Source organism: Camelina sativa, chromosome 11 (assembly GCF_030686135.1).
Source record: "Camelina sativa cultivar CO46 ecotype springtype chromosome 11, ASM3068613v1".
Taxonomy (NCBI): domain Eukaryota; kingdom Viridiplantae; phylum Streptophyta; class Magnoliopsida; order Brassicales; family Brassicaceae; genus Camelina; species Camelina sativa.
This window is the reverse complement of record NC_141890.1, coordinates 35,848,232-35,874,362: the sequence shown is the minus strand read 5'-3', so window position 1 is coordinate 35,874,362 and position 26,131 is coordinate 35,848,232. Positions and strand designations below refer to the sequence as shown.

General features: G+C 32.8%; 3 protein-coding genes across 7 annotated transcripts; 1 reads left to right on the top strand and 2 right to left on the bottom strand.

Moving 5' to 3' along the window:
• The first annotated feature begins 1,177 nt into the window (after window positions 1–1,177).
• LOC104725071 (chlorophyllase-2-like) lies at window positions 1,178–2,949 on the top strand. Of its 2 annotated transcripts, none has more exons than XM_010443675.3 (2): window positions 1,178–1,526; window positions 1,967–2,949. In XM_010443675.3, the coding sequence occupies exons 1-2, from the start codon at window positions 1,275–1,277 to the stop codon at window positions 2,654–2,656; spliced, it is 942 nt and encodes a 313-aa protein (XP_010441977.1). In that variant the 5' UTR covers window positions 1,178–1,274; the 3' UTR covers window positions 2,657–2,949. The 2 variants fall into 2 exon arrangements, with proteins under 2 accessions (XP_010441977.1, XP_087331714.1); XM_087475588.1 differs by having other exon boundaries at window positions 1,223–1,526; window positions 1,975–2,949.
• A 1,890-nt stretch (window positions 2,950–4,839) lies between these two features.
• Window positions 4,840–8,823, bottom strand: LOC104725069 (VAN3-binding protein). Its single transcript, XM_010443671.2, has 7 exons — window positions 8,162–8,823; window positions 7,911–8,006; window positions 6,709–7,129; window positions 6,197–6,403; window positions 6,050–6,099; window positions 5,846–5,903; window positions 4,840–5,454 (listed from the first exon to the last, which is right to left on the bottom strand). Exons 1-7 carry the CDS (start codon window positions 8,486–8,488, stop codon window positions 5,246–5,248), a joined length of 1,368 nt encoding a protein of 455 aa, XP_010441973.1. The 5' UTR covers window positions 8,489–8,823; the 3' UTR covers window positions 4,840–5,245.
• Window positions 8,824–15,764: 6,941 nt separating this feature from the next.
• On the bottom strand, window positions 15,765–19,475 carry LOC104725068 (uncharacterized). 4 transcript variants are annotated; one of them, XM_087473670.1, is made up of 7 exons: window positions 19,017–19,082; window positions 18,850–18,909; window positions 18,595–18,754; window positions 18,456–18,499; window positions 16,864–18,354; window positions 16,608–16,761; window positions 15,765–16,513 (listed from the first exon to the last, which is right to left on the bottom strand). In XM_087473670.1, exons 3-7 carry the CDS (start codon window positions 18,740–18,742, stop codon window positions 15,867–15,869), a joined length of 2,484 nt encoding a protein of 827 aa, XP_087329796.1. In that variant the 5' UTR covers window positions 18,743–18,754; window positions 18,850–18,909; window positions 19,017–19,082; the 3' UTR covers window positions 15,765–15,866. The 4 variants fall into 4 exon arrangements, with proteins under 4 accessions (XP_087329796.1, XP_087329794.1, XP_087329795.1 ...); XM_087473668.1 differs by lacking the exons at window positions 18,850–18,909; window positions 19,017–19,082 and adding an exon at window positions 19,337–19,475; XM_087473669.1 differs by lacking the exon at window positions 18,850–18,909 and having other exon boundaries at window positions 19,017–19,245.
• Window positions 19,476–26,131: the final 6,656 nt, after the last annotated feature.

Sequence of the window (26,131 nt, the reverse complement as noted above, 5' to 3'; positions counted from 1 at the left end):
TCCAACCGACATTTATTTTCATTTTTAAAATAAAAATTGCTAAATTTATATATATATATATAGAGAGAGGAAAAAATAGAGTTCTTTCATATATAGAAAGAAAAAATAACACTCTATTTTAGAGGTGAGAATATAGGTAGATTTCAGTAAAATTTAATTCTATTATAGAAATAAAAATAGTGAAATACATTGGAGATGATCTCAGAAACTCATCAGAGTTGATATAAGATAATTTCTCCATTCGATGTTAGCCACGTATATGGTCCATTCTAATTCGCAATATTTTGGTTTTCCCCTATTTTTAGTTAATTCTAGATTCAAGAAATTCTAATATTTCTTCATGTCATGATAAATAAATGTTCAGTATCCACAATTACACCATTTTCAATGTATGTCATTATTTTACCCTTTAGAATAGAATAGACCAATTCTATAATAGATGCAATTTTTACTCCAAAATATGTAGAGGTGGGTGGGATTAATAAATATAGAGGTGGGTGGGTGGGAGATGATCTTAATTTAACTTTTCATACAAATTAAGAAACCATATTAAAATTTTCTTATACCTTTTAAATATTAATTGTTTCTTGATATATTCTTCAATGGATCTGAGGTTTATATCGAAACTAAACTTAACACTGAATATCTAAAACAACACTTATTTTCAAACGTAAATAATACTAGAACAACGCTCTATGTGAAACAGTGGAAATATTTTTAGTTAATTTTCTTGAATTTAAATCTGTTTAAAAAATCCCAAAAAAAAATCTAATATATAGGATGTGACTTGGTTTGAAAGTTTTAAAATAGTAATATATAGAAACTGAAAGAATAAAAAAATTTAGATTAAACAGAAGAAAACCTCTGTGTATTGGAGGAATTTTATTTTCGGTTTCCATTTTCAATCATAGAAGTTAGAGTTACTTTGTTAGAGTGTGTAATTTTAGAGATAATATACATATGATTTTTTTTGCTAAAACCACATATTTTACTGCACAATTTAGAAAAATAATGATATTTTATATAAATTCAGATATATATACACCATTTATTTACGAAAAAATTTTGCAGTGTCATTTTACTCTGTTTCTTTTTCTTAAGCAAAAGCTTTTTCTGTCTTTTACATGAATTACTAGTCTTTATAGTCTACAACTAGTCTTTTGTTAGTTCGTAACTTTTTTCTCTCCCTATAATAATAATATCTCCAACTAACCTCATTCTCATCTACCCACGAAAAAAAAAGAGAATAAACTAAGAAAGAAACAAAAAGAAAAATGTCATCTTCTTCATCAAGAAACGCCTTTGAAGATGGCAAATACAAAACAGATCTATTAACCTTGGACTCATCATCTCGCTGCTGCAAAACGACGCCATCTCCGCCAAAACAGCTGTTGGTGGCGACGCCAGTGGAGGAAGGAGAATACCCGGTGCTGATGCTCCTCCATGGTTACCTTATCTACAACTCCTTTTATTCTCAGCTTATGTCGCACGTCTCTTCTCATGGCTTCATCCTCATCGCTCCTCAGGTTCAATTATAAATTTTAAAATTAATCACACTGTTTCAAGAATTAATTAGCCACTAGATTTTCTTCTTAGTTTTGATTATAGTGTGTGTGCATAGTTAGTTAGGTGTGAGTCACATATTCTAATAATGTATATAGTTAGAAAGAAAATTTTATGTAATTTTAAGTAGGTCCATGTATAGAGAGATTCTAGTTGAATCCAAAATCATATATATACTAAATAAATTTGTTGATACGTATATAAACCTTAGACAAGAAGAAAAGTAAGAAGTAAGAACAGAGATGCAAGCAAATATATGGGTCCTTTTGACGTGTTTATCCTGTTTTTGTCTCCAATCAATTGGACTAATTCATCAGAATCTGAGTGCTCGAAATGTCATAACGTTGCATATTTTTATATATTTGAAAATACAGTTTCTTGGTTATGTGATGATATTTAACAGTTGTATAGTATCGCCGGACCGGACATAATGGATGAGATTAAATCAACGGCGGAGATTATTCATTGGTTATCCGTCGGATCACTTAACCACTTTCTTCCAGCACAAGTAATACCAAACCTATCAAAGTTCGCACTCTCAGGCCATAGCCGCGGAGGCAAAACGGCATTTGCGGTCGCTCTAAAGAAATTTGGGTACTCCTCGGATCTAAAGATCTCAACATTGATCGGTATAGATCCAGTTGATGGAACATGGAAAGGACAACAAACCCCTCCTCCAGTTTTGGCTTATGAACCAAACTCATTAGACCTAGACAAAATACCGGTACTTGTCATAGGTTCGGGGCTTGTTGAAACCTCTCGGAACTCACTGTTTCCACCATGTGCGCCTCCTGGAGTGAACCACGAAGAGTTCTTCCGGGAATGCCAAAGTCCAGTGTGGCATTTCGTTGCGGAGGATTACGGGCATTTGGACATGCTTGATGATGATACAAAAGGGATTAGGGGGAAGATTCTTTACTGTTTGTGTATGAATGGTGAAAAGAGAAGGCCAATGAGGAGATTTGTTGGTGGAATTCTTGTGTCGTTTTTGAAGGCTTATTTGGAAGGAGATGACTTTGAATTGGTTAAGATCAAAGATGGGTGTCACAAGGGTCTTCCAATCAAAATTCAAGAGTTTGAGGTTACCAAGTAAACATTAGTTTTTCTTTAGGGGCTGATTTTCCTATGAGTTATTTACGAAAAGAGCACAGACAATAAACAAATCTTCCGATCAAGGTACTCAGAGTACTTATCTTCGCATTCAGGTATTCCTCCCGTGTACAAAGACTATCCTATCCCTACGATTGTAACCATATCACTCGTCTCTCAAACTGATACTCCCACTCAAATAGGGAAATAACTAATTTTTTTTGGTTCGTTTGTCCGACTAAATGTTTATATTAACTTTTTATCCGTGGTAAATTATATGACCATTTATTTGCTATATTTAGTTTGTTTTATCGAGTGTTTGAGATTCTATTTTGATTTTTAATTATTATAAAAAAATTAAGGAATATAAATACATAATTAGTAATTTATACGCTGTAATTAAGTCATATTTTTCCTAATCATTTAATTATTTTACACAATTTTAGTTAAATTAACTTTATTTTATATGTCAAATATTGTAATATTAGGAGTGTTGACAAATAATAAAATGAGAAATTAACCCGTGTTAGCACAAATTTAGGGTTTAATTTTTTATTTTTTATGAATAATCTACTGTATATTAATCTGTTTGGGTTTATAAGTCCTTGATTAAGGTTTAGTATTCCCTTTTAAAATCTTCTTTATAAATACATAATAAGTAATTTATACGCTGTAATTAAGTCATATTTTTCCTAATAATTTAATTATTTTACCCAATTTTAGTTAAATTAACTTTATTTTATATGTCAAATATTCTAATATTAGGAGTGTTGACAAATAATAAAATGAGGAATTAAGCCGTGTTAACACAGATTTAAGGTTTTTTTTTAAACTCTGGATTTATTATTGATCGCAAATTATGAGAACTATTACATATGATTATACCATGGGCAATTCCTTCTGACCCTATTAGATTCACTATATACACTCTTACTCTCGCTCTCCTGCTCCATGCTCATGATGGACACCTCCTTCTCTATGTAGAATCACGGCGAACGGCGATAATTGCGCATCACTGGGAATCGTCTGTAAATTTGCCTCCATTAATCTGCACAATTAATAAATCGCATTACCTGGGGCTCGAACCCCAGACCTCCTGGTGTAGAAGCATTAATGAACCCTAGGCCAACCACTGGGCCAAGGGAGCTTCCACCAGATTTAAGGTTCTTTTTTTTATTTTTTTTTATGAATATTCTAGTGTAGGGCTGGGCAAAATAACCGGTAACCAAATAACCGATCGAACCGAACCGAAAAAAAATTAAACCAAAACCAAACCGAAGTTCTTCTAATAACTGAATGGTTAGTAAAATCCTATGTTCAAACTAACCGAAACTGAATCAAACCGAACCGACAATTAAATGGTTAACCGAAATATCCAAAAACCTAGATTATACCCAAAATAATATACTTAATATTAGGCAAAAATATAAAATAAACTTAAAATATTAATTATTTCTACATTCAAAACAATTAAATACTTTAAATAATTAATATATTTAAAATTTATTATTTGAATTTAATAAGTTAAATACTATTTTGTAAAATTGGATCAATATTTTTCCCCCTTTTATATTTTTGTAATGTAGTTTTGGTTAATTTTGGTTATATTCGGTTATTTTTGGTTACTTTTGGTTATATTAGGTTTATTTGGTTAATTTTAATATAATTTATGTTAGTTATGGTTATCTCTTCAACTAACCGAACCGAAACCGAACCGAAAGAAACCGAACCTAACCGAAATTTTAAAAATATCCAAATGGTTATTATATTCTTATATCCAAACTAACCAAAACCGAATACAACCGAATCGAAACCGAACGGTTAACCGAATGCCCAGGACTAATCTAGTGTGTATTAATCTGTTTGGGTTCATGATTAGGGTTTAGTATTCCCTTTTTAAATCTTCTTTATAAATGGTTACCGGTGTATTAAGGTTTGGGTTCATGTGATGACGTCATTTAGCTCGTATCCAAACATCCAGGCTTATTCGTTGAAGGGTAAATAAGTCAGCAACAGTACCGAATTGACTTATTTCCATGCCTCCCGATGTGCGATGCCTAAATACGAAGATTCATTTGTTGGAATGCCTGTTTTAATAATAAACTCTTTTCCTATTTGCAATATTTATTATCAGTTTTTGTTGCTTATGTAGATCACTACAAACTTATGAACGATAATGTACAACTCTTTTACTTAAGTGACATCTTTATCTTTGCTCCTGAATTTAACCCGATTACATTCACAAGACTAGAAGAGTAAAGTTTCAAAAACATTAAAAGAAGTTCACACGGTATTTTCTATACCACAATATCCCCACAAGAAACAAAAACATAACTTTCGTCCGATTTCCCAATCACCATAAGCTTACAAAACGAGAGTAGAAGTAATTTACATATTCTTTGACTACAATGACCTTACTTTAAAAGAAAAGAAAAAATAGACGGCTTAATCACCTTATCTCTTCCAGAATCCAGCTAGAAAAAAAAAAAAAAAAAAAAAAAACACCAAAAAAAAAGAGAGATAATCCAAATTGCCCCATTAGTATCCATTTTTATTCTGACTTTACCCCAAGAGGCCAAGACTATACCTTTATTCAACATTTATGTTTCCTATCAGAAGCAATGGAAAGAAGCATGGAAACACCTTGTGTCCAAAGATCATATTCCCTTTGGCTTTTGCACTCGAATTCAATCACTCTTTTCTCAAACGTCTTAAGCCCGAAATACCTCAGATTCTCTCCACCCTCGAGCAATTCCCGACCAGGCCATGCCGGTAATCCCTTGACCAATTCCACCACCACATCTATATATATAGATCAATACATCACAAATTGAATTAGCGACTTACTTAGAAACAAACTATTTTAGTTGTAGACCAAAAACTTAAGACTAATTAATGTGAACATAAAAAGAAATGTGCAAAGCAGTTACCATTAGACTAATCCATTATATCCCTTTATTTTGCTGTGATTTGTTGAAAGACAAAAAGAGAGAACAAGACTAGTATTTTTAACTGATTAATTAATCTTTTCATGAAAGTTTGGATCTGTCTTTAACTTTACGATCTAATAGTCTCTTATACTTCAAAAACTATTCCAAAGTTAGTACCTTTTTGACCTTTTGATCTATTGGATTCCCAATATAAAAAACAAAGAAAGAGTAAGCATGAAGCAAAGCATCACTATTTCACTTACTCTTTTTCTTCTTTGTAATGGTCCCAGCAACATGTTTGCTCTTAGTCTTCAACACTACCTGCGCAATAAAGATAAAATGCACATTAAAATAAAAAAAACATATATATATTTAGTTTAGCTTCCACAACAAAGGTCGGGTCACACATTAACTATGGGACTATACGTAACTAAAATTACAAAGGTACAATTCTATATATGGTTTACCTGCTTTGTTCTATTTATGTAGATCGAAACAACTTTCCAATGAAGATCACCTGAAAAATAACACAAATGGAATAATAATAATAATTAACTCAAGAACTACGTAACATGCATGAACTAAATTGAAACGATTAAAAGACATTAACAAACCTTTGCGGGTGCGTTTAAGCAATTCGCAACCTTTAGCTAGCAATTCTTTACTGCAAACCCCGAGGAAATTGTCCTCGGGAGCTAACTCGCCTCCTCTGTAACCACCACCACTTACTTTTGGTATACCCTTATCTACTGGAATCACAGCCGCGATGTTCCATACCTCCTTCAAAGCCCTCGCCTTCAATGTCGCAGCTCCCCTTAAAGCTATGCACATAACAAAAATAGGTTAACAAGAAACTAGTACTTTTAACTAATTCATGGTCGCCTAGTGGTTCTAGGCCAAAAGTTTTATCTTCCTAGAAAGAAAAAAAATCATAGCTAGCCAGCGTTGTTTCAATGAGTGGCTATTCCATAGGTCATGAAAGAACTATTACACTTCTGTATGGTTCATAATTGAAATTTTTTTAAAAATACAGGGATCAAGATTTTTAAAAAATGTAGTAACAACATATTGAAGTAACTTATTAACATTTCACTATTGACATAATTGCTTAATGGAAGAAACATACCTGTGGCAGCGGCGGCGGTCAAAGTCATGATATCCCCGGCAGAACGAACGTTGACAGCAGAACTGACAATGGAGGCCAAGTGCTCACGATCAGCTCCCATAATCTCTGCCGCCTCCACACACTGCGCCGCTACCAAAGTGGCGGCAGAAGCTACCGCCGAGTCATTCTTGGCCACTTTCTCGTCCGTTCCGGCACTTGTCTGAGAGGCCGTGGCTGCAGCGATAGCAGCAACCGCGGCAGCCACACCAGCTACGGAGACAGATGCATGGAGCTGTGCGTTCTGTGCACGCGTCTCCTCTCTCTTCTTCTCTCGCCGGTCCTTTAGCCAACGACCAACAGTTTTAGACCCTCCTGCGGTGCCTGGGATGGCGGATGGACCACGTATGTGCCCATTAAAGGATGGGCTTATACGGTAGAATTGCTGCACAAGTATTTTAAATTACTCTAGGTTAAAAACTTAAAACCAAATTTTTGGACTTAATTGAAGTTTCAACTTATTTGTTTAAGAAAACAAATGGAATTGAATTTTCTGATTTTCCTGGTTGTAACGAAATTTTGCTTATTTAAGTTTTCTAGAAAAATAAAATAACATGTACCATTATAAGAAAAAAGTATATATATTTAATTCATTTTCCCAAAGAAACGGCTGTGGGAAATAGACCGTTGTGACTTGTGAATATAAGCCAGCCAATCTTTGGGTCCTAGACCATCAATGCTGACACAACTATATTCTTTCTCCTATATAAATACTAAATCGAATGCGTCAATTTAATGATATAAATACCATAAATAGAAAAACAGAAAGAAAAAAAAGAAGTGGATAATAAAATAAAAAGACAAATACTGCTAAACTTAGAGTGAATGACAGTGAAAATGCTTAGGAAGAAGAGAAAGCCTGAGCTTTGTGTTCCTCTGTTTTTCTTACTCTACTGCTTCTACTAACGTAGCCAGCCTTTTTTGTTTTTGTCAACGTGTTTTACCAATTTGCATTATAGACCCAGCTTTTTTACCCATCCCATAGGCATAGATTTAACCCACCCAATTTTTAACTCTTCACACTCTAGTCCAATATAATTAACAAACCAAAGGTCCAGAAGTCAGAACAATCCACTGATAAAGAAAGGGACTGATGAATAACTAAGTAAGTAAGATTTTGGATTCCGGTTTAGTATTTCTTTAAACGGTTCAAGAATTGAACTGACCTTAAAGTCGTCGATGTCCGAGGGAGAGATCGGAGGGCTGTCGGTGAAAGAGCTATGTGATAGTCTCCCTGAGGTCCGTGGTGATGAAATCTCCGGCTGTTACAAATAAATAATCGTGTTAACAAAAGAACTATAGAAGTTTCATAATAGTAACATACATAAACATATAGTTATGATTCTTGTGACAATTTTCTTATTATCTCTTCTCTTCAAATCGACGTCGGTTTGTAAGGAATATATATTATACTTACAGACTGAGCCATGATACGTTCCATGACCATCAAAGAAGTCTCGGAAGAAGCGAAAGAGAAAGTGTTTCCGGCAACGACACCGTTCTCTTCATCCTCCGGGACCAAAGTGACGTCAGAAGAACCGCTCTGTATCTCCGAGAAACGCATTTGCGGCGGTTGAGAGCTCAGAGGAGGAGAAGCGACGACCGCTCTAGAAACTTCGGTCGCGGAAGGGCTCCAAGTACGTGAGAGAAACTCCATCGAATCTAACGGCGTTTCGGGCGGTTTGAACGCTGGATTTGACCTCCACCAATATTGTTCTCCAAACGTTTTACCACTTCTATCCATTTTTTTCTAAAGAGAGATAGAGAGAATGTGAGAGAAGAGAATGGGGAAGTTATGTGAAGCTCTCGTGTATTTAAAAGCGGTTGAGGTACTACAATTTTCTATATTTTAACATGAAAATTATGACCTAATAATTACTTTTACTGTTAGGAGGTACGGATTCAGAATAGTATTTCATAAGAGAAAAGGTAATAATTTGATGAGCTCTAATCTTTGGTATGAACCAATGTGTTTTTTAAAACATGATCCCCAAATCTAATCTAAAAGTCGATTGGGTCAATATGTCGATCCAGTTTGACTGTGGGGCAACATATACATCTATATAAGAAAATCGTCATATCATGTTTTAAAATTATATATGAACTTTATAATCCAAGAGAGTTTAGTCGTTTAGAACAAAATCAAATAAATACAAACAACATTGTCTCCCAAAATTGATTATTCAAGATAGAGTTGTACGTTCCTTAGTCTTTTTGTTCATCCACCAATTTAACATCGAGATTGGTTCACAGATTGAACATAATCTTTCAATTTTTCTCTTTATTTCGATGTCTAAATTTAGAGCGTATATACATTGGTCCAGAAACTTGATTTTTTGTTATTTTTTCTTGAATTACATTAGATATATTTATTAATAATAAAGTGGGGAGTGGAATGATGTGCACGTGGAGGCGTGACTGGGGCACGTCATCATATGGAACCACAAATCTAATGTATGTAAGGTTGTGTCCGTGACAAGTCAGAACACTCTTCACCACCTTCTCCTTTCAGCTTTTTGTCTCTCTTTATTTTCTTTTACTTATTCGTTTATACGAATAATTATTTAAACAATCTTACTCCACTAATTCCTAATTTGTATGAGCACACACACTTAAGACTTTTCAGTTTTCACAGCCTCAATAATCTTTATACATATCTTGTCTTGGCCTTGAAGAAAGATGTGTAACTGTATTTAGGCCTGGACATAAAAACCGTACCCGAATATTCAATCCAGAACCCGACCCGAAAAACTAGGTTTGGATTGGGTACGAGTTTGCCTATAAAACCCTATTGGGTTCTATTTTCTAATACCCGTGGGTTCGGGTTAGGATCAGATAATACCCGATACCTGTTTGGATACCCATTAAACCCGAACATATAAACATATTTATAATATTTATCATTAATATAATGCCATTACCCCAAAATTATGATTATAATTTTGAATATTTCATTTAGTTTTATACCTAAATATCAAAAAAAATCAAAATATCTAAAATATTTTGTCCCATAAGTCAAAATTTAACTAAATTTATTTAAATTTAATTAATTTTAATTATATTTTTCGGGTATCCGGTAGTTCGGGTACTAATCGGGTTCTAAAATTTGTAACCCAAACCGACCCGAACCCGATAATACCCAAACCGAACCGAACCCATATATCTAAAAATACCCAATGGATTCTATTTTTTCTAAACCCGTTTACCCAAACCCGAATGGATAATACCCAAACCCGAACGAGTTACCCAAATGCCCAGTCCTAACTGTATTATTATAAGAAAATATGTCATATTGGAACGAAAAGATTAGTTGATTAAATGCGTACAAACCATGAGAATGTTTGCAGCCGAAGGTTACTAACGCTGCGTTTGTGGGTGATAGCGGTTGCTAGCGATTGGAACCAATCACATAAAACGCTCCCAACCGCTCCTAATCACTCCAAACCGCTTCAAACCACTGAATTCCAAAAGCTGTTTTCCGCAAGCGTTTGCAGTTACGGGCGATTGCGGTTGGAATTTTTTTTTAATAAAAAACTTAAAAGAAATCAATGATAATGAAATTCTTTTGTGTTATATTTTATATCTAACCATTTTATTCATTAAGGATGGGAGAAAATGAAGTATGGATACGATTACAGAGATTATAAAATAAACAATTAGAAGAAAATAATATTCCAATTAACAATAACCCGGAAAATTTGATGTAAATTTAATGACACATCGCACATAAGTTCAAAAAAATCTATATAAATATAATATTTCATCAGAAATTTTCAAAAAACAAGATTATTTGTGAAAAATATTAAAACAAATCACCAGTGACTCTTCTCAACTCTCACTTAACCATTCCTACCGATGCAATTACTGACCCACGATCTAAGAGAAAAGAGAAAAGATCTACGATCTAAAGCATATATTTTGTCATTTATCAAATTACTTGATTAAATTTTTGGTGAAAAGCCAAATGCATAAAGGAATAAGTATTTCAATATGAAATTTATTTATTTTTTGAATAATTATTTTAGTATTTTTTTAATAAATTTAAATTATAAATCAAGTTTAATTAAAATTTTTGTGTTTTTAAACATTTATATATTATATCTCACATTTATTATGTTCCAACCGCTATTTCACCCTCTGGTCAACTAGTCGTAAACTTCCCGCAAACGCACCAATTTTAAACCGCTAAACCAGTCATTCAAAACGCTTAATAACGCTTGAAACCGCAATCATCTGCTTCCGCAATCTCCCGCAACCGCAACCGCAGCGTTTGAACCAGTCGGACCCTAAACCTAATTACGAAAGCTCTTTTAGCCTTTTCGGCACGCGGGTTCACATTCAAGTTTCGACACATACGTGTATACAACTTACAACATATTACAACATACTAGTACTAATTTTTTTAAAAAAAAATTGTATGAATACAACATAGTTAATTGTCCGAAATAAAATAAAAGTACAAATATTTAAAGTTTCTACTAACAGGGAATATAGACTATCCATCCCATCTCCTTCAACGTCCATATAACACAAAGAAAAAAAAAAAGGAAAAGAACAAATTTGATTCAACGCAAATGACAGAAATTCAAAAAAAATTATAGATAGAGTTGAACATTTTTTTGATAGAAAAAAATCATCTTGTAATTATCGAGGCATAAAGATTGATATAGGAGAGATCGGTGAGTAAATGTTAGTTTGGTTTGATATAATAGCAGAGGTGACCTTTGCCTAATAAGTAACAAATAAGCATAAATAATTAAATAGCGACCCCAAAATCCCTATTTTTGTTCCCTTCTTTTGAGGTAATGAAAGGATAGAAAAGACAGAGAAGGTGTGCATGTACGAGGGTGTTGGTAGCTATCTTTTTCATCATCAATTTTTTTCTTCAAAATTGTATTACTTCCTCCGTTATTATTTAGTTGTTGTTCTAAGATTTAATTTTTTTTCTATAGTAATTCTCGTTTTAAATTTTTAATGTAGATGTTTAGTGAATATTCCAGTTTTATCTATCTTGTTATAAAATTTTGGCCGATAAAAAAAATATAAAATATATTAATAAAGAGCAAAATATAAAATTTAATAATTTTCTTAATTCATGTGCAAAAACCTTAAATGACAAGTTAAAAAAATCAGAGGAAGTCGGAAGTATTATTTAAAAAAAAATCTGATAAAATGGTACATTGTGTAAGAATAATGATTAATATATACTCTTAAACAAAATGAAGTCGGCAACCAGTCTAACCGAGTGTTATGCTTTGGAAGAGTTGGGACATGTCTGAGTTCGAACATCAACTGCGGGAAGAAGACTATATTTGATATACTTCAATCCGGGCCGAGGACTAAGCTCTACTGATTTTGTCTTGAAACTTTGCATAGAAGAAAAGGTGTAATGATTAACAACATTATCTACATTGAAAAAAATAGTCGATCTAATGAAAATGCTACATATATAGATGAACTAGATCTTTATACCATCCCAGCACTAGCTTGGATCATTTTGGATCTTGCCAAATCCAAAAGAAATTAATAGTGACAAGCTAGTGATGTGGATTGTGGGTTGTCTAAAAGGAAGTCTATATACATGGGCAAAAGACATCTATTAAAATCATAGGTAATTTGCATGCCTCACCTAAACGATCAAGGCCTTGGAATCCATTAAAGAAGGATTGAATAAAGCCTAATAAAATTGGAAATACAATTTTGTAGTTTCTACAGAACATGTCGGTCCACTGGAGTGACATAAACAACACGAAGTAAGTGACATGTTTGATTATTTTTAACATATATATTTTTAATTATATTATATTTTTTGCAATAATTTATTGTACCATCTATTTATCAAAAAAAAAAAAATCTTGCATCTCTTTTATCTGAAATATATATATATATATATTTTAATTTTGATCCAATAGATAATTATTTCGGTTTAATTGTTTTCAGAAACAGATAGAACTTATTTTAAAAAAAAATCTTCTTTGAGACTAAAAAAAAATGAAATAATATGTCCAATTAAAATTAATTTTTGTTAGAATATAAAATTAGATGAAATCATTACAATGAAAACTAGCACTCAAACTTAAATAGAATGAAATATAGAAAATATATTATTAGAACAAAATATTTATGTCTTTTTGTTTATACTTTCTTGCTAAAATACTTTTTCTTATTGTCCATTTTCAATAATACCATTTTCTGTATACAAATTGAACAAATTCTAAACCCTAAGTTCTAAATATTAAATCATACGCCCTCAAAACTATACTCCAAATATATAATAGAGAACCCAAACCTAATTTTTTTAAAAGTTAACTTAACACGTTGTAATTGTGTAAAAGAGTATAAAAATAGAAAATGACTAAAAATGGTATTTTTGAAAAGAAAAGAGATATCTACATAAGATAATTTCTAACAATTTCTCATAGTATTTAATTTCATAGATAAAATCATTTGTATGAAATCAAGATTATAATTTAAACTGATGAGTGAAATTAAAAAAAAAAAGTCAACAAGATAGAAGTTCATATGATTCTATAAGTAAACCAAAATAATATAAATTTAAAATATTACGTGTGAGTTTATATTAACAAACCAAACTAACTGTTTAAATGTTATAGAAACACATTATTTTTGATATGCAAGATTTTTCAGATATTCTATTATTCTATAATACTTATTTATAGTTAACTCATTAACTCATGTTTAAAAAGGACAATTAAATCAAAAAAGTATTTTTTTCTCTCTCTCTAAATCTAATTTTTTTCTCTCGTCGCCTCTCCTTTTCAAAGCTTCCGTTAAAACTTTGACCGGCGTGTGGCGGCTCATATAGCGCCGGCATCGGTCACCTCTTTTACATTCTTGCTTAGTTTTTCAGTCCTTGTTATTGTATCATGCGGTTGTTAAAGCGTGGAGATTTTTGGTGAGTAGATTTGTAGATGTGGAGGCTTAGATCTAGCGAGATTGTTAGTTCTCGTTTCTTAGGATCTGTTGGTTGCTGATGTGCTCAGGGTGCCGCTGGTGTTCGCGATTCACGGAGGGGAATATTGGCTTGGCTCAGTTAATGACCGCTGATTCTTTCTAGTGAGTATACGCGAAGTGGAGGCTCTGGTTTCTTCTAGCGACGATTCTTTCCTCTTCCTTCATCGACAAATCTTTGCATAAGCCGATCTCCAATCTTCATTATCTCGGTATCTCGATCTTCTCTACTGCTTTCCTTTTGTGTCCCCTGTTTGCTCTGATCAAATTGTAACCGTTTAAAATCTGATATCATCAGTTGCTCAAGTTCTGTAGCTTTCCAGTATGGGTTGTAATTTCTCTTGTTTGGGCTAAGTTTCTCATCCTAGACTATATCTCTTTTTTAGTTAGGGGATTGAGCTTTGGTTTGTGCTTGGTTTAGAACATTTAGAATTAAGGTTTGTTTTAGCTTAATTACTTGTTCTCTGTAGCGTTGAAAGGTTCAAGTGGGTCTAGATTATTTTACGGTTACATCCCGAGAGACCCTTGACAAAGCACTTATAGAGAAAGATGCATCTTATGCGGAGAAAGCTAAGTTCTATTCTCTTGTTATGGCCATTTGTGTTGAAGCCCGTTATCATCCTTTGGTATGCGGGAAGTCCTTATGGTTCTTCGAGAGCTCAATCAGTCTCGAGACAAGATATTTTTGGTTTAAACAATGTATCGGTAAAATCATTTCCTCTTCTAGTTGTAGGTTATGTAAAGATCATTGTGTCTATGTAATTTCATTCTATCTTTTATCTTGTAATTTATAACCTTTCTGAACTCTTCCTTTTTAATATAATCCATTCAGTGAAAGAAAAAAAAGTTAATTCATGTTTAAACTCAAGTAACTCCCACTCATCACCACATGTAAATTCAAGTGTAACTCTCGCTCATTACTTTTTGTTTTGAGTTCAGCCACTCATGCTAAGTCAAAATCAAAGTTAGTAACTCATGGAGTATTAGTTAATTAGAATAACATATTTTTCATCCACTAATGTACATTGATTAAAACCATGTTTACCATAATAATTATTTATATTATTTTGAATGAATTCACAATAATTATATAAAAATTAAAATTCTTTAATTGCATTTATTTTCTAAATGTGCTTCCACCACTAATTATTAAATAATATTCTCTCCCTTCTTTTCATTTAATCTTTTAGGAGAAAATATTTGTTCTAAATTAGATTAGATTTTTAAATCTCAATGCAAAATTGATTAGTTTTATTTATTGTTTTTAACAATTTATCATGCATATTATTTTTTCATTGGTTACAGTGTAAGCCATAAGATGCTCTTGCACTAGGCTAACACAATGATTATCAGAATCCTATAAGTAGAAATATTCCAAACTTGCTGATTTTTTCTTATCAATTTGTTAAAGTTCAAGATATCAACGTTTAGATTTTTAGGTTGTGAATAGTGACGGCGATCCGGACAAACAAATCCGTCATCGGTTTAATCTGTCCTGAAAATAGGATGAATAACAACTGCCGCAGATCAACTCTATTCATACATAAAAATGATCTGCAGTTGGTCCGCGGCAATTTCCATTCTATTTTTTTGAATCATACCACTATAAACTGTATTTGATAAATGATAAAGAAAGAATGATCTAATCTGCTAACGGATTTGTCTTTTGTTTGGTGACCGCTGTCAACATCCAAACTCTTTAGTAACAATATTTTTGTGTGAAATTGTGTGAAGTGATAGAAATATGTCATCAAATGTAAAACAAAACACAAAAAGCTAAGAGATTTACTCGGAGAAGAAAAAGTCAACACCTGTTTGTCCAAAAAAAAAAATGTCAACACCTAACACTACTAGTGCATGCGTCCACACATTGGTCCAACTTTTTTTTTTTTTTTTATCATAATGTAATTTGTGAGCAAAAGTAAAAACTAGGACGGCCTAATCTAGGAAGTTGTAGCTATTCAGGTTAACATTCTGAGCAAAACCCAACAAATCAGATTAGAAAGTTTGGAAAATCTTTGAGACATTGGAATAATAGAGATGATATCTATGTAACACTACGTTCCATTATCATTCACCCAAAGAAAAAAACAAAATAGAATGAGGAATTCACCTTATATTATACACACAAAAAACCATATAATTTACATTCATATGATTAACAAATCCATCAAAGCCTCTTCCACTAACTCCTCAAGCAACTTCAACTCTAGTTCCTCTCCCATTGAATCCATTTCCAATCTCAAACACTCCGGCGAACCAATCTCGGCTACTTCAACCCTCACAACTTTATTCACAGCCAAACTGCTCAAGTCCCCGTCTTCATCCCACCAACGATCTTCCACTCTTCCGTTACCCGTTAAACATTCTTGCATTCGGTTTATCACATAAACCCGCAATGGCTTACCAGAGAGAATTAAGGGACTACGAGGTACGAGATAGCTCGGTGATAGCTCCAAAAGCAGTGTGTTGACAAGGTCGAACACTAGCTTCTTCACATTTGATCCAAGTCTTTGCTGTTCTGTTGACTCTGCGTAGCTGGTTCTCAGAGATGGGTCTAGTGGACTCTCTGCAGAATGCCATTTAGACAAAAGATTGTCTGAGACTGCATCAAGATCAGCTGCTGATAAGAGTGTGTTGATGAGGAGACGCAAGTCTTCTTCCTCGTCTCTTGTGGAACTAGTTGAGCGTTTAGATGAGAAGCACCGAGCTACTGTTGAGTCATCGAATGAAAAGGTTCGACCAATGGAACCTATCGGAGGCGATTTTCCTAATAAGTTGGAACTCATCTCCCGTCCTGTTATTACCAAAACTCCAGTTTATAAGGAATCAATATGAAACAGCAAGATAAAAAGGTAAAGGTAGGTGCTATGCTATAAATGAAACCTTACCAAGAGAAGAAGATGATCTATCTAATACAGATGAATTAAAAAAGATTCCATCATCTTCATCGAAAGAAGTTTCCAAGACTGAAACTGGACTCGGTTCATCACGCCACTCACTAGAGTTTCCAAAAGTGGTTGCCTTTGCAACTGAGAAGTCTCCCTGTTGAGATATATGTGACAAAAAGCATATTTGTTTGTAAATAAAATATGCAACAGATTAATGTATTAAAATCAGTAAAGGTGTTTTATATGATTATACTACCTCACGAGAATTCATGCTTCTGGCAGACACTGATGCATCACATTCATCGTTACACCGAGAATCTAAGATTTCAGAATTCACCACTTGGGAATCCTCATAAGATCTCTCCTTACTGGATTTCTTGTTCCTTGAGAAAAGAAAGTTTGAGACTTTACCTTTCAGAGACCATTTCAAACTCTTTGACTTTGTCAGCTCCTCTGGAACTTTGGATTTCCCCTTGTTGGTATCAAGAGACTTATGTCCAAGACTTGTTGATGATTCAGGGAGAGATTTTGACCGCGAAAGGGTTCTAAGAGGCTTTAAATTTCCTTCTTCTTTACTGAGATTACCAGCTAAGCAAGATGCATCATACACTCTAAGACTTTCCTGTTCATTACCTTCACTTGTTTCTTCTTCTATTCTAAGATCATCTCTCAAATCTGGAATTGCAAGCATATCACCTAACGTACTATTAGAGACTTTCTGTTCCATAACTTTGGACTCCTGCATATTCTCATTAGATGCTGCCATCAATGCCCATCTTTCAGAAAGCCGTTTCTTGGCCTCTCTGCAGACGGATGATGACTCTGGAGAATCAGAGGCTCTGCTAAAGGGAGAGGAAGAATAAGGGCTATCATACTTGTTGATATAATCCCATGAATGTCTAGAGACCGGTGACATGATTTCAGAATCTGCATAGTCGTTAAGAGAACTATCATCGCCTATATAACCATTAGAGAAGGCAGAAGAATTTAAAGTTTCTTCCTTTAGAATCAGTCTCTTTACTCTCCTAGCCACATCTCTTGACTCTCTCTCCTCAAAAACTCTTGGAGATGTTGGACATGACGAAGCCTTTGCGACATGGCCATTAGGTTTGAGAACAACTATTCGAGTTGACTGCCTTGTCAGATATTCTTCTTCAGCCGGCCATTTGAATAAATCACTCTTCATTCCGTCTCTTGGAGATTCAATGGCTGCTTCATTTCCTAACTTTTCATCAACAATGATCTTTGACGGCTTCAAAATAGTGATCCTCTTTGACTTCTCTGGTGTTGGTGGCACAATGGACTCGAAATTGTGGAGATGATGGGAGAAAAGGTTATTTGATTCCTGCAAAAACTCGAGGAACAACTCTTTGTTCGAACTCAAAACTTCCATAGCTTCTTGAAACTCCTTGGAATGTCGAAGTTTATCATCTGTAACCAAACGTTTCGCCTCCAAGAACTTCTCACGGACAATGTCCATATGCTTCTTGCTTAAACCCTCCACACCATTACTAGGTTTCTGCCAAATCTCATAGACATCTTTATATTCCCCGTGACTTAACGACCTCTTTAGACGAGGCTTTGAACTATTACTCCTTGGAGCAGGTTGTGTCTGAGGAAAGGAATCAAGACCCATCAACTTAGCTACCAAATTCGTCGAACTGAGCTTAATATCCATTTCTTTCGACATTTCCTGTTCTATAAGCATCTTCATCCGTGTTCCATTGGCTCCACCATTCGTCACATCCTACACTCCCAACAAAAACAATTGATTAACACTTTTACTCATTACATAAACCAAAAACAATCAGAGAAAGCAAATTGTCTTTACAGGTTCAACAAACTCACAACTTTGTCTTCTATTTGATCTAACTGAGTCCTCCTGATAGACCCTGTGAAGCCATCATCATCACCATCGATATCAAAACGACTTTAAAAATCCTAACTTTACTAATCCTAGAGGTTTAAAAGAGAGAAGAAACCTAACCATTACGAAAATGTGGTTTCTCTGTAAGCAACTTCTTTCCATTACCAACTGTTCCAAAATCGAACAGATTAACCATCCGACCCAAACAACCTGGAATCTGTCTTCCAACGCCATGACCTTGAACGTTTCTTCTTCGTTGCTTATTCATCTTCTTCAACCCCTGAAACCATCACAATTCACCATTCATTAACAAAAAAAACCCAATCAAAATCCCAATTAGTTACTATACACAACAACAGAAACCAAAGAGAGAACCTCAGTCAGATTCAAGAATAAAGAACCGACCTTTGCCTTAATATTTTTTTACTTGGACTACTGAAAGAGAATTATGAAAGGAAACATAAATCTTGGGAATTAAAAAGAAAAGAATCTTTAGAATTAAGAGCAAACAAATATTGGTCAAAGCAGAAGCATTTACTTACCAAAAAACTTCGAATCAATCACAAAAAGAGATACAAACACAATAACTGCGTTACCGACACCATAAGAACAAGAGCGAACATAGAAAAGGCAAGTTGAGCAAGCAAAAGGTAACACGGAGAACGTCATAAGGAAACAAAAAAACAAAGAGAGAAAAATTTCAGCAAAAGAATGTGAAAAAGTCTTTTGCTTTCTTCACCAAAAGAACATTTCGCCAAAAAAAAAAAAAAAGAGAGAACTGTTACAAAGTAAAATAAGGTTTCGACCAAAACGACGGCGTTTCAACTGAGAAAGAGAGCAGAAACAGAGAAAAGACACAGACCTGTTCGCCGGAATCTGCATTCTCCGGTGAAAATTACAGGCTTTTCGCCGGAATTTTCAACAAACGCAGTAAAGATAGATGCTTTTTCGCCGGAGTTCTTGATAAACGCAGTAAAGGAACAAGCTTTAAGGCGACAAAGATGGAAGCTTGTTATTTCTTCGTCGCTATGAAAAGACTTGCGCAGAGTCAAGAAGAAGAAGACTATGGTGACATCACCGACGCAATGACGGACTTGAGACGCGTTTATTAAATGCGATTAATTATAAGCGACAGGTACGGAAGTGGATGATATAGAAAGAGAGAGAAGTTGTGTGTTGTCCATAGATAATGGAGCAGGTTACGACTTCGGAACTACTACAAAACGGTGTTAGGTTTTCTTTTCAAACGTCTTTTCTAAACGCGTTTCTAGTATTATTATTACAACAAGGTTGTGTTGTGTGTTTAATATTTATTGATGTCGGAGAATTTTATAATTAGGATGATTATATAATTAACTTCCTATAATTTTTATTTTCTTTGGTCTGTTACTATATTGGATATATTAAGATTTCCTTGACTGTTTGATATCAAAATATAATGATAATAAGGCCTGGAAAAAATATCCGAATCTGAAAACCATCGAACCCGATCCAAAAATCCGACTCGAATCCGTATTCGAAATTTAAAATATCTGAATGGGTCTACTACCTCTTAAAAATCAAATACCCGAACCCAATTAAATATCATCCAAAACCCGAACAGATATCCGAACTAACCCGAACATATATAAACATTATCTTTAAGCCATTGCAAATAGTTACTGGTGGGATTCAAACCCACCATCTTAAGCATTTATTGGGTTCACTGTAACCATTTTGCCACTTTAATATTTCAGGTTAATATTAAAACCTCAATTATTTATATATTACTAGATGCAATTGTCCCCACAATCTATAATATGACTTTGCCCATTGTTGTTGATACGAGTTCTACTTTTTTTTTTCAACGAAACATTAAATTAAATTAAAATAGACCAATTCTACTTTTTTTTTGAAATTTTAGATATGACAGATTAAAATGATTTTATACAGACTTAATTACATTTTTTATTTTACACTCATGAACTCTAGATACTAAATTATTATTTCTACATATTAAAAATTACAAGAAGAAAAAGACAAAACAGATAGAACATTTTCAACAATAAATGTGTTTGCCATAACTTTTCTTCACTTTTAATATCAAAAAAAAAAGAAGTTAGACTTAACCAAGTCGCCTTAGTCCAGTGGTAAGAGGAGAAAAGTCCCGCTACCTGCGTTCGAGTAGCATTTACATATGGGTTCGAAATTTAACATAGTTTCCCCCGCCCCAGAAGATTAGTCTTTGGGCCTAGGCTATGAAACCTTTAGAATCACTCCTCAGTTATCAAAAATATATATATATATATATATATATATATATATCAAAATTAGAGAGATTTGAATTCGGATTTGTTTGGAATTCGGATTTGTTTGGAATTCGGATTGAATTCGAATATTTTGTTAAGCTTAATATGTAAATAATCAGAACCGAACCCAAATCTAAAGTATATTCCGGATATTGGGTAAAACCCAAACCCGATCCGAATCCGATTGGTGTTTTTCCAAAATCTGATTCAAATACTAGAAATACCCGAATGGGTCTATGACCTTTTACCGAAATACTCGAAAATGCGAAATACCAACCCGAACCCGAATGGTACCTGGACGTACAGACCAGATATATTGGAGTGTCAAAATATATCATTCTAATTTAACATATAAAAATACATTTTTAGAGTCAATAAAAATTTATTTTAGTTTTGGGTATAAAGTAAATAAAAAAAATCTGATCCGAATCAGTTTTAATTATTATCTTTAAATCCGATCATTTTTTATAGAATGTGTAACTTTGATTTCGAAATGGATTTAGTTTAACCGAAATTCGACGGAAATTTGCTAAATTAAAACAATCTATTAATATTTTTACTTAATTCGGATCAGAAAAATTAGATCCATATACAACCCAAAATATCAAACTTATATATGATTCAAGTATACTTTGGGTTACCAGCAAAATTTGTAAATCAATCCGAATCCAAAAATTTCTGCCTGATCTAATCCAAAAAACATTAAAAAAACACCTATATCTTAGTCAGATTCTAAACATCCCAATATATACTTTAATCCTGTAAAAAATGAATGTGAAACCAGAAATTTAGTGTGAGAACATAAAAGTGAAACCAGAAAGGTCAAAAAAAAAACTAGTGTGAAAACATAAAAGTGAAACCAGAAAAGTGAGAATAATTGTAATCATTGTATGCTTATTCAGGCATGCAAAATTTTTAAATTTTGAAAGTTTACAGTATAACGTTGATGGAACAATAATTATAAACCCATGCTTTCATGATTTACAGTCCTGTAATAGATTTTATGACTTTTGTAATAATAATGTACATATGTGACCTATTTGGGTAGGGGTGGAAAAATATCGCTATTAGCTTCTGATGGGGTACGAATTTATTTGACAGGGTTCAGAGTTTAAGAGAAGTCATTAACTCTAAAGGAGCAAAATGGAATTTAAATTTCTTGGCCTCCGCATAGAGTAACTATCTACGAATAATTATAATAACTTGCCTAAAAAAAGACTACATTATTTCCATATTAATAAATTTTATCATTTATACATTAAACTATAAAAGTAATATCTGTAAGAAACCAAATACTTTTCAATCATTGTAACCTTTTGGCAAAGTCCATGGCTTTGCAATCTGAAAAAAGCCTAAGAGGGGAACACTATCCATTTCCAATATCAATACTTACTCCCTCCATTTCAAAATATAAGATGTTTTAACTAAAACACACATATTAAGAAGTCTTTACATTTAACAAGTTCAACCAATCAGAAATAATACTGCATAATATAAAATATTAAACTAACCAAAAAGTTGCATAAAAACTTGAAAACATCTTATATTATGAAACTAAAAACTTATCTAAAACATCTTATATTTTGAAATGGAAGGAGTATTAGTTTTGAACAGAAACAGATATTGAAGTATTTTTTGTGCCTTTCATTAGAATAAAGTCGATTACATATATACAGAGTAGTAGAACAGAAACCCAAAATCGAAGAGAATCCTAAAGCTATACAACAAATAAGCTTTTGTTTCGGAGAAAATAACTTTATATTAGTAGAATATGCTTATAGTCCAATAAGTTTATTCTTATGTTTGTTTGGTTTAACTGTTTAAGTAAAGGAAAAAATGAAATAAAAATGAAGCCCTCTATATATATGTAACAAATACATGTAACGATGTTGGTTGGAGTTTTTTCTGAAATATGACAAAGACTTTAATGTTCGAGTTAAGTTAAGGTCTGAATTATGTTTAGGCTCATGATTATGAGTAAAACTGAGGATTATGTTAAACTCCAAATTATGGGTATGTCGTAGAATGTGCTGTTGTTCAAAAGCTTTATTTATAAAAAATAAACCCACCACCCCCTCACGCATGATATGTTGTTAGTTTTTTATTTCTTAATTTTCAACTCTTGTAGCATAATACTATTCATGCCTCGGCAGCAAGTATACGTCGCAATTTTATTCTGCCATGAATCATATGTTATAAATTACTTATATATTCTTTTTGTCAGCAAAATTATTTAATATTAAAACAATAGAAGTGGTTAAACTAATATCAAAAGGTAGAATTCCCTTTGCTGGCACAAAGATTTGATGCTTAGGTTGCTTTTGGATAGCTGTAACTTAATTTGTAACTAATATTTGCTGGTTAACTTTCCAATCTTCGTATTTTTTTTTAACGAAGACTAATTATACAAAACTGATTTCTACAAAAAAAAAAAAAAATGAAATAGACATGATTAAAAAAATCCCTTATATATTAAAAAATAATCATTTTCACACAAAATGCTGATATGTCGCATTCACAGAACTCCATACACTATTTCCTTTATTTGTCATTAGTTTTTAATAATATTTACATCAGTTTTCCAAAAATATAATTAACACCCAAAATTAAGGGGCTGTTATTGGAGATGTGATTTCTAAATCTATAAAAAATTGTAAATTCTAGAAATTAAAACACATGGATTTTGAAATAACATGTTTTATCCTTGAATTTGAATCCTTCTATTTTACATTTTCAAATCCATTCAAATCCATTTAAAACATAATATGGATTTTGAAATCCAAAAACAAATCATTAAATGAATAACATAGGATTTTAAAAGTATTTGTAAATCATAGAACCAATAACACATTATTTTGATAAGTATTTTAAAATCAATGATTGAATAACACATGATTTTTGTCTGGATTTCCAAATCCATTAAAATCATAGAACCAATAACCCCCTCTAAATTCTTACATCCTCTTTTTAACTTAATTATATCCTTTAATTACATTTTCATAAAATCTTTAAAATAAATTTTAAGAACTCTTTGTTCATATGATATGATAATATAAGATTGATATTATAATAATTCTCACGAGTTAAATTTTAATTATTATACAAAATTTTATATATTTTTTAAAATATATATATATATATATATATATATATATATATATATATATATTACAAAATCAAATTTTAGATTCCAATTACCAATAAATATTATAGATTTTGTAAATAAAAATTATAGTAAAAACATTTAATAATTATTTTATACCGCACATAGTGTAGGTTGTTACCTAGTTATAGTACATATATACAACTATTTAATGAAATTAATATGAATTTGGTGAAGAGGGTTGCAGTGTAATTGAGAGTTCAGGACGTTTTATTGTTGTTTTTATTGGGTGTTAAAAGGTTACGATACTCTTATGTAGTTATTATGTTCACTTGTATCTCTTCGATTGTTGACTTTATTTGTTGCTTCATTTGATCATTGACTTTATTATACGTTATCCAGTCACATGTTTTTCTCCCCGGTGTGGCCGTACCAGAAACGTATAACGTTCATCTCCTTAACATGTTTTTGATTAATATGGTGACTTTGTACCACAAGATTCAATTTTTTTGTCGTCCGTTAAGTCATCATCTTTTCCTTTTCTATCGTCCTTAAAATTAACATCTTTAATTTTTGATATAATTCTATGATTTTTGACCAATCTATCAAATTTAACTATATGTAATACATGCAATTATGATGAATGATTCTACAAATAACTTGACGTAATCTAAGTGCAACTCTCCCCGCCAAAAGGTGTGTTCTCTGCAATTTGAAATCAACCTGAACGATGGCCTGAAATTTCTGAGTCATGGTGTTTAGTGAACCAATCAAATTTGATCATTCTGATTCATATTTGTCCGCGTCATTAAAACTTTTGGGTGGTTTGAGCCTTTGAGGTAATATATTTGAGTGAACAAATCTACACTTATCGTCTATTCTTTCTACTTGGCAATTACGTAATATTAGATGACGAAACTAGCAAATTACATCGTCGTCTTCAATTGGTGAACTTGAACTTCTCAGTCAATTTCAGTTCCGTTTACTTTCTCTCTTTACTTCACTATTTTCTATATATTTTTCAAACATAGAAATCAATTCTCTTAAAACTTTTTTCATTCATACCTCTGAAAACACATTCATACTTATAGCATAATTTCCTACTTGATACACTCTCACACTAACACTCAAAAGCAATGGATTAACCACCCCATACTAGGTATGATCATCACTAGCTTTTAGGCTAAGAGCATCTGCATCGCACCATCCTTCGTCCGTCCCACTTAATTAAAACGATTGATTTAAATCGAAATCATATATTATACAAAGAAACGTTCCTAAAAACGGGACAATTTATATGCGTCCCTCAGGACACGTGTCATCCTTTAATAGGATGTTGTTTTATTTGTAGGGTGAAAGGAAAAAAAACTCGACGGATCAATTCATTTTATCTTTCGTACTCTCTCTCTTTACTCTCTCTGTATCGTGACGGCGATTAATCAAAAACTTTGGATCGCCTCCATCAAAGTGAAGATTTGCAACGCGAAGGCCTCACTTAGTGTATCATCTTCCAAGATATCCAATTGTAAGAGGTATGTGTTGTAAATTGAAGAACGATTTTGATGGAATCTCGATTTAGGGTTTTATGATTTTTTTTTTATTTAGGGTAAAGGAAATTGTTTGGGGGATTCGATAGAATAGGGAAATTGTTTGTGGGATTCGATAGGTTAGGGCAATTATATGTGGGATTCGATAGATTTGAGAAATTTTTTGTGGGATTCGATTTAGGGTTTATGTTCCTTTCGCGATTTAGGGTTTCGGGAATTTGTTTGGTTAGTTTACTATGTGTTTTTAGATATATGATCTCTCTGATTTTTGTTTCGATTTAGGGTATTGGATTATTTTTTTGGTATCGATGGTTGAGTGTGTCAATTTTTTGTTATAATTAGGTTTTTGGTTTATGTTTATGGGTTTAGCTAGTTGACTGTCCGAGTTTATGGCTTTGTCTGTTAAGATTGTTGTCAGTTTGTATTGATTATGTGGATTCTTTTATGCTAAATCGAGTATAACCTTGCAATTGTTTGTTTTTCATGAGTTTCCTCAGCGTCACCTGGAGAAAGCCACACATAACGGGAGGCAGTAGCAACAATCATCGAGTAAGAGGTAAATAATCGATTCCTTTAGCTACAGACATGTCCATATATTGTTGTTTGGTGGACTCGGTTTTGTAATTGTTGTGGTTGTCTTTGTAGTGGTCGTTGTTGTTGTCTCTGTAGTGGTTTTTTTAGTGGTTTTTGTAGTGGTGTTTGTAGTGGTCTTTGTTGTG